Source organism: Lineus longissimus, chromosome 8, assembly GCF_910592395.1.
Source record: "Lineus longissimus chromosome 8, tnLinLong1.2, whole genome shotgun sequence".
Taxonomy (NCBI): Eukaryota; Metazoa; Nemertea; class Pilidiophora; order Heteronemertea; family Lineidae; genus Lineus; species Lineus longissimus.
In genome coordinates this window covers 8,549,501-8,558,195 of record NC_088315.1, presented here as the reverse complement: position 1 = coordinate 8,558,195, position 8,695 = coordinate 8,549,501, and the positions used below count along the sequence as shown (strand labels likewise).

Genomic DNA, 8,695 nt, shown 5'->3' with positions numbered 1-8,695 from the left:
AATCCGGCTTAAAGGTGGGGAATTGTGCTTTTGACTTCGGGTGCAAGTAATAAAACAGACAACTTTTTCCGTTGGGTTTGGAGTTCTGTCGGCCGTTTATATTGTTTCGTGTCCTAGCCTACGTCATGATAAATATATCACTGGCAGTGTTGGTCGGCTTTCAATCAACTAGAAGCGGGTACTTTGGGTACAACCTCTCATTCCTTCAACACAATCGTGGCGTTGAGGTCCTCAAGCAGTGCCGTTTCAGTCCTTCTCCAATTATATGGCATGGATGTTGATCCCTGATAGAGCGGAAAAGTTCGACTCCAAACGCGTATGTGTCCCTGGTTTAAGTCGGATCCGTGATTTCTCCTGTCTGTAAAGCATGAGTCTAAGAAATCATTATACGGCAGGATCAGCTAAACTTTTGAATTCATGGTTTCGCGTGTGAAAAAAAAATTAACAGAAATATAGGATCGTACAATAATCGAAATGAGTCTTATCATCATTGTGCGATTTTACTGTTCATTCTCTTGATGTTTCCTTTATATATATCGATATCGTAATAACTCCGTACATCGTAAATCGTCCAAAACGCAAACCACATTCTGACAAGAAACTGATTCAGTTATAAGAACGACAAAGTCATTGTGATGGATCCGATGCAGAACGATGATGTCACCACTTTTGATATCCACGTGACCACAGTTCTTGATGATGCAAACCACACGGCAAGCATAATCTCTAACCGCACGGAAAACGTAATCGGTCAGACGCTTTCACCGCACGACCAGTATGTTTTCGCGACAATTCTTTACGTGATCCATCGTTATCTCGATCCTATCGTCCTGGCGCTCGGACTCCTCGGGAACATCCTGGCGTTCCTGGTGTTGCTCCAGCCTCAGTACCGGAACCAGACAACATGTCTCTACATGAGGATTCTGGCCATTTACGATACTTCAATCATCGTGTTGAAAAATATACAGGCAAGTTTTCAACCCTCACATCGTGTGGGGGAGGGCACACATTTATATAACGTTTTATAGTGTCAAGGAAATATCTAGTGAAAGGGCCAGCCAGATTTCGGCTTATCAGACACACTTTTACTTCAAGACTCCAATCTTAATATCCTGTTCGAGTTTCTGCTAGGTTATAATTATACATCTCTAAAATAGCTTCCTATTAGACATGGTAAAGTATAAATCGTCCATTAATTATCATTTTCCAATCGCTCTTGATTTCAGAGAACCAACATCATGTGGAACCCGGACCTCTTCCAAGATCTGGAGCTTGGGAGATGGTACTGTCCCTTCTACTGGTTCCTTTCCTACCACATCTACGGCCTCTCCAACTGGGTCGTTGCCTGCATGACCTTCGACAAGTTTATAGCCGTCTGCTTCCCGCTCAAGGCATGCACGTGGTGCACGAAAACCCGCGCGAAGATCTCTGCGGTTCTGATTGTACTCTCCATTGCCGCGCTGAACGCCCCGAATCTTCTCACGGAGCCGGACATTGAGAATATCAAACTACGCCTTGGGAAGAAGACGTGCCTTTGGAAGAGGAAATACGTTGCGGGCTGGTACCCAGAGATCATCGATATGCTCTTTGCGACTCTGTCCCTGGGGCTGCCGCTGCTGATCGTCGTCGTGCTTAATCTTGCAATCGTTTCCCGGGTAAGTTTACAAATTGTGGAACTCTGAACCTCTCTATTATTGTGCTGCAGTGTGTTATCGTGCTAACCTTCTCTACTAGGCATACTGGTGAAAACGAAGCGAAATTGGCATCTGATATGCAGATACTTAGTGTCTGGTGCAGAATATGCTAAACATTAAAAAAAATATTCCGAATTCGAAATTTGACCAAGAATATTCCGAATTGGCTATTCCGAATTTGACCCGGAGGGAGGCCGGAGCCTACTTTACTTTCGTCTCATGAGTACATTTATTTCTTTACAATTTCGGCTATTGGGAATTATGATAACCACAGGTTTTTCCTTTTTCTCGTACTCAGGTTTTCGGTCGAAAGGGAGACCAAGAAAGAATGGGCGTGGTCCAGGCTAAATCGGACGGAAACAACCAGGCATTAGTCCTCCTTTTCATTGTTACGGGAGTTTTCGTTGGCACAAATCTTCCCTGGATCATAGATAATTTGGTTTGGGCGTATTTGATAGAGCTGGTGACGGGACAGCCGTACTCGACGAACTATAGACTATACAGGATGCGTCCTGTCAGCTATGAGGTAAGTGGTTTACTAGCCCTCCGAGCTCTGATCACCCAAAATGACGTACTCCGATGCAAAACTGTTCCACTAGTTGCTTTACCTTTTCCTTGTAACAATCTTTTAAACATCTATAGAATACAAAGTGATATGAGCGTGGTCGACTACCCTTCCGTATATTTGATGAAATTACTTATAATCGCTTGGAAGATTTAAAGGAAAATGTGACGAACCGTCTGGCAAGGATCCCCGAACGGCAAGAACTGTCGCCAAAACGAGCAATTTTGCGACAACGCCCGCCGATTCGACTAATCTGGATATAACCGCGTCATTTCTAGAAGGTTCGCGCAAAAAACGTACTTGTTGGCTTTTAAAGATGAATTCCATGTTTGCTTTGTCAATTAGTGAACACTTTGTCAACACCAATTGACTTTGACAATCGGATCGGTAGGCTATATGAGGATTTAGCGTGATATTTACGGGAAGTGACCTAAGACTCTGAGGACACTGAACAATTCAAACTAGCTATAAAGACATGGCTGTTTGTGAGAGCTTTTGGGGAGGGAGCGCTGTGAGCAAGGACTACCATGGAACAGCGCTTTATAAGAGACTCATTTATTATTATTTTATTATTATCATCTCGTTTTACATTTCAGTGCGTCCTATTCCTGATCTTCGCCAACTCCTCCATCAACTTTTATATCTACTGCCTGGGCTGCAGGAAATTCCGGAAGGATCTCGTCAAAATGTTTAACCAAAGTTTCCGGAAAAGGACACAGGATGTGCAATACCTGCGACAGTAAATTTGAGTACGTTCGGTATGAGAGACACATTTTTGGTCCACCCGGTATCTCCTTATTAGTGCGTGCGACGCTTTATGTCATGTAATGTTTACATTTAATGGATGTTTATTTGGCAAGAAATACTTCGTCGTATGATTACTAAAGTATATCATAAGCATGATTTAAATACAGCACGCACGATTCATGCGCGCGTTTTAGGAAGCAGATTAATTACACCCTTCGAGTATCATATTTTTCCTCATTTTTTGATTAGGATTATTTGACAATACTATTGACTTCAGTGTTTCAAAACCTGTTATTACATCCATTCAACATATTTTTACAATGCGACATTCTAAAAGTATCGGCCAAAAGTTCACGCAAAGTTTAATTATGCATGGTGTTCGCTTTTGGTGTCTCGGAGAAAAAAAGTCTGCTTCTTCCATTTGTCAAACGATAATAATGGTTCTGAATTTTAATTAGTGCTAATTTTTATTGGGATAACAATCAGTCAAATCGGCGAGACGGGAAAAGTAGCAAAATTAATTCATCAATGTTCAATTGAAAATAATACTTTACGTGTCAGAGCAAGCAGAGATGGGAAAATGAGTCTAAAACTTCCCCGCGGGCATAATCAAGATAGCGTTGAATGTTGTCACGCAGTTTATAATAAGATACCACGACCGAATTATTATGCTTAATATTAATAATAATCAAGTTAGCAATTATGATATTTTTCACGCGATCGCAACTTGTAATTTTTAATTCTTCACATGCGCTCCAATCTTGGATCCTCATCAAAATTATGAGTGGGGACGAAAATTAAAACAAGGATGACTATCACGCATGCTTCAACCAAATTGGTGCCTTTCGCCCAACTACAAATCATTAAATTTGTATTTGCATCCGATCGCAGGTTGTAGTTTACAATTCTTTATATCCCCACCAATCTTGGATCGTCATCATTTTGAAAAGGGTTGGAGATGAAGCTGATGTTCTTGAACGATTCGACGAAGCCAACAGTCGATCTCGTCCAGCGGAGCCACGTCACCAGCAACGAAACACTCGTCTTCTCAACATCCTACCGGGCGATCCTTATCAGGTCTAACATTTCACAGAATTTCGTATCAGGCATTTCAGTCCATCGAAATTTAGCTACAATCCAGTGCCGACCTCCTCTGGCTGGAAGGCCCTTCTACTGGCAACCGGTGTCCATTGCTTCGGATTACTCACTCAGGACAAGTCAAAGAAACGACGTCAACATTTGCCCGCACCAGCCAGGTACACGTCCAATCTCTCTCTGTGTTCCGGTGAACCCGAGACTCGCAACAGTCCATAACCAGCAAGTGCACAGCGAGACAGACTCGAAGTTTCCGAGGCTCAACATCGGGGAAGCGCTGGTCGCCCAGTCAGCGAAAGCAAGGAACCGACACGAACAGGAAACGAAACGTTCCGAAGCATCGGACATTAATATCTCTGTCCACAGCGTCAGTTTATACGAAGCATCTTCTGCAACGTTTGGAATAATTTGTGGATCTTTTCAACTTCAAACATTTATTTACCAGTTTCGTTCTGCTCCGGCTCTCATCCTTCGCGTGCTCATTCGTTGTAACGGTTTTGCTCTACTGGTGTTGCGGGTTCCAGGACCGAAGGATCCTGTAGCGATCCTGATGCGCCTGACAGCTTCGTGCGTCGTAAATATTGTTCATTTTAATTTAATAATGATGGAGTCGTTATCCATTCGATGCACAGATGTCCTGTTTTGCGTTTAATAAGACTTGGGCACCAAAATTCTAGGCAAGCACAGTAGTATTTCTTACAATCCATATGTGGGATTATATTATGTTGTTCCTCATTCGCGCTAGGATCTTTCGTCTGCAAAAAGTGTGTTGTCTTTTCATCCAAAGTTGACCTTCAGTGTTCGGCGATTCCAAATTAAATGCGCACGAGTCCAAATTCAACTGGGAATGTCCATTGATTGAATCAAAATGTACATCGTGAAATGCGTTCTTTGACTTCAATGTCTGTGTAATGTAATGCCACTGTGAATTCAAAAAGGACGCCGCTAGTTGATTTAAAAATTCAAAATGGACGACGCAACTAAATTCAAAATGGTCGACGGATACGTTGTGTTCGAAATGGACACCAATTTCGAAGCCTGGGCCACATTTATCTTAAAATGAAACCATCTACTTCAAAATGAACGCAACTGATGGCGACGATCGATGGGTTTCGACCCAAACGACAACAATCCCCGGGCAGACGATTTCTCCCTTCGACGATTATCTTTTCACCACGCTTCTCTTCATCATTCACTACATTCTCGATCCATGCGTTTTGTGCCTCGGATTGTTCGGGAACATCCTGGCGTTCCTGGTATTGCTGCAGCCTCAGTACCGGAACCAGACGACATGTCTCTACATGAGGATTCTGGCTGTGTTTGATACTTCCATCATCGTTCTCAAGAACATACCGGTAAGGCAACTTTTAAAAAAAATATGAATTTGAAATTTTTAGTATAATTTTGAAAAGCGATCGTGGCGTTACTGCTCGTACGCCAGTGGACGTCCCTCCTATAAATACCAGGAGAGTTGTCTGAACGAATTGAGGCAGACCCCGTGCTTGCATAACCGTACTTTGACACCAAATTCATAACTTCCATTATTTCTTTCAGAGGACTTTTCTGATGTGGTACCCAGAATTCTTCATCTCGATCGGAAAATATTTCTGTCCGCCATATTGGTTTTTTTCCGCCAACTTCTACGGGATATCGAACTGGGTCGTCCTCTGCATGACCGTCGACAAGTTCATAGCCGTCTGCTTCCCGCTGAAGGCGGCCACGTGGTGCACGAAAAGGCGGGCTAAGATCTCGGCTGTTTTGATTCTTTTAATGTTCATCGGGTTCAACGCTCCGAATCTGTTTACGAGGCCAAATATCGAAGGGATACGGACGCGGTTGGGGAGAGCGACCTGCAAGTTCCTAGAGGAATACATCCCGTACCCGGCGGCGTACACGGACGTACGCTTCTTCGTGTTCTCCTTCTGGTCTCTTGGTATTCCCCTCTCTGGGGTAGTCATCTTGAACCTTTTCATCGTCACCTCGGTAAGTTTCAAACGGTCCTTTCTTCAGTATCTTCAGAGACTGGCGGCCTCCTCTGGCCCCACCGTTCCTCCCAAGGAAGAGGCAAAAATGCGGCCGCGTCCTTAGACCCTCTAGGCAGTCTATTCGTCACCCTAAAAGTAGTCTTCCAAGGGGAAGGGATGAGGCCGAGCTACTGCGTCTGGAGCGAAGCCGGAATGAGCCGAAGAATCAACGGCGACGAGCAAAGCCAAGAGAAAAGCTATAGTTCACATCACACCCGCCGGAAGGATTTTTGGGAAATAATGCCAATTATTAACGGCAAATCTTTTTTTAAATTCCCGATTAAAAGATAATTGGCATTTTCATTCTTGCTCCCTATTTAGGTCGCCAAAAGGAAGAAAAATCAAGAGAAAATGGGCGTTCAGAAGAATGATTCTAGCAACCAGGCAATGGTCCTCCTCTTTATTGTGACCGGCGTGTTTGTCGCCACCAACCTACCTTGGATCGTGGATAACTACGTCTGGCGGTACCTGCTGTATCTTATAACTGGCCGAAACACGTCCAATGACTTCTGGCTGAAGAGGTTGCGACCAGTTGTCTACGAGGTAAGGATAGCAAACTCCCAATAAAAGGACGAGCTCCATTTGCCTCTGAAACCGGAAGAGGCCAATGAACGCTATAATCACTAAACAACCGTCACCAAATGGTGAGGCTTGGAGACTGTCAATGACTGCAGATACAGCCATCGGTAAGGAGACGTCGATACTTATTGTCTGTTATTATTATAAAAGTGTTCCCCGAACCATGAAGTAAAATAGTCGGAAGACGAAAACACCCGGGAACTAGTTATATGCCAATCGATTTTTTTGGTTCTATTTCAGTGGGTTCTCTTCCTCGTTTTCGCCAACTCGTCGATCAACTTTTACATATACTGCCTTGGCTGCAGGAAGTTCCGGAAGGATCTTGTCACCATGTTCAGGAACGGCTTTAACGCCGGCAAAGGAGACCGGAAAGATAGCGGAACCACTTCCAAGTCAGAGGTCATCATGAAAACGAAATATTGAGTGCTGGTGCATGGAGCGAAATCGGTTGAGATTTCGTCGATACGGCGCTTCACTTCTAAAAGTCGTAACAACATGTTATCACAATACGACAAATGTAATCACATGACAATGCTCTTCACCGGGCAGCTTCTCATTGAAGTCGGAAATCATCAACTTTCTTAGGTCAGAGTGGAAGGTCAAAGTAATGATCCGGAGGAGGACCACTTGATCCGGAACTTGGCCGCTTCAAAAGACGTTATAAGATGACGTCGCCCTGACAATGCTTTTCGCCAGACAATTTCTGATCGATGTAGGAGGTAGATTTTCCGCAGTCCATGTCAGCGAGAGGTCCCATTGTTCCAGAGCTTCACTTCCAAAGGACGTTGAAGCATATAACAGCTATGTAACCCCATGATTTAATGAGATGACATTGCTCTGGGCAGCTAGCTGCAATCGTGGTATTTTAGAACTTATATATTAAAAATTACCTGTCGGTTCGGTTGGTGACTTTTGATGATTATTTTCGCCCTCCCGGCCACCAACTACGCTACTGGGTAATTTGAATTACCAAATATACAAGTACAAACACCAAACACCAGCGTAGTATTGTCCGCCAATGGGCAAATCACCCTACAGTGGAATTTGTCCTTTGGGTGAAAGTTGCAACAAGTACAACTCAACCCATGCCAATTGCTGACGAAGACGTTACAGTATCAAACCTTGTTTAATTAATGATAAATAAAGTCAGCTTTCGTAGGCTGTGAAAATGAGCACCCATCTTCCGATTAAGCGGGGGATTTAGGTATACATGTGGTTATTCAGAGACCCATATAGTGGGACTGATATCACTTTATCCCTATGCCAACTGGCTGTATCCATCAAGCGTTCCTTACTTTTCTTCGTTACCATACTTAGCCGTACCTAGAGAGGACAGGGGGGCCCTCCCCAGCAGTGATCTCAAAAAACGTGTTTTTCATGCAGATATTCTTGCCGTACGATGGGAGGCCAAAGGAGGTGTTTCATAGTGACGGCTAGGGGCCTGGTTTAGCCCTACTAATAAGCATCCATAAATAAGTACTTGGTTGATAGAGGACAGAATAAACAATACGACAGTCCTCTGTCCGTTCATACGATTTAGGGTATCACAAGAGCAGATATCAAGTAGATTACAACACCAGTCGAATGCGTAAGAGCACAACGGCCGGCAGAGAGGGTAGGTGTAAACTGTGGACGAAAGTGTGGACAGCGGCCCTCTAAGTTTGGTGGGCTGGCATTTCTTTGTCTTTCAATATATTTATAAGAAATTGCAGTATATTATGCATTATTAATCTTTTTAATGGGTCAGCGAAAGAAAAAAAGAAAAAAAATATTTTGATCTGTTTTACGGTATGACTTGTCTCGGTGAAACTGACTAGTATAGCTCCTGACTGATTTACAGTAACCTTTCAACAGGGCTTCAGTGGTGCCGCCATCTTGGATCAACGAAAGTTGGTCTGAGAGAGGGCAACTATTTTTGCCTACAAGTGAATGATATTGTCATTGTCATTCAAATAAAAGTAGTTTTTGTGAAAGAATATTATTTGGACTAG

The 8,695-nt window shown here is 43.5% G+C and overlaps 2 protein-coding genes across 2 annotated transcripts; both read left to right on the top strand.

Annotated features, from left to right (window-relative positions):
* The first annotated feature begins 1,237 nt into the window (after positions 1-1,237).
* On the top strand, positions 1,238-3,765 carry LOC135492858 (probable G-protein coupled receptor 139). Its single transcript, XM_064779542.1, has 3 exons — positions 1,238-1,655; positions 1,993-2,220; positions 2,856-3,765. The coding sequence occupies exons 1-3, from the start codon at positions 1,239-1,241 to the stop codon at positions 3,000-3,002; spliced, it is 792 nt and encodes a 263-aa protein (XP_064635612.1). The 5' UTR covers position 1,238; the 3' UTR covers positions 3,003-3,765.
* A 1,135-nt stretch (positions 3,766-4,900) lies between these two features.
* Positions 4,901-8,363, top strand: LOC135492656 (FMRFamide peptide receptor frpr-18-like). Its single transcript, XM_064779223.1, has 4 exons — positions 4,901-5,456; positions 5,656-6,084; positions 6,447-6,668; positions 6,945-8,363. The coding sequence occupies exons 1-4, from the start codon at positions 5,181-5,183 to the stop codon at positions 7,125-7,127; spliced, it is 1,110 nt and encodes a 369-aa protein (XP_064635293.1). The 5' UTR covers positions 4,901-5,180; the 3' UTR covers positions 7,128-8,363.
* Positions 8,364-8,695: the final 332 nt, after the last annotated feature.

Coding starts and splice junctions, on each gene's coding strand:
- LOC135492858 (XM_064779542.1), top strand. CDS start 1,239: ATGTGGAACCCGGACCTCTTCCAAGATCTGGAGCTTGGGAGATGGTAC. Junction 1,656..1,992: donor ATCTTGCAATCGTTTCCCGG/GTAAGTTTACAA, acceptor TCTCGTACTCAG/GTTTTCGGTCGAAAGGGAGA. Junction 2,221..2,855: donor TGCGTCCTGTCAGCTATGAG/GTAAGTGGTTTA, acceptor TTTACATTTCAG/TGCGTCCTATTCCTGATCTT.
- LOC135492656 (XM_064779223.1), top strand. CDS start 5,181: ATGAACGCAACTGATGGCGACGATCGATGGGTTTCGACCCAAACGACA. Junction 5,457..5,655: donor TCGTTCTCAAGAACATACCG/GTAAGGCAACTT, acceptor TATTTCTTTCAG/AGGACTTTTCTGATGTGGTA. Junction 6,669..6,944: donor TGCGACCAGTTGTCTACGAG/GTAAGGATAGCA, acceptor GTTCTATTTCAG/TGGGTTCTCTTCCTCGTTTT.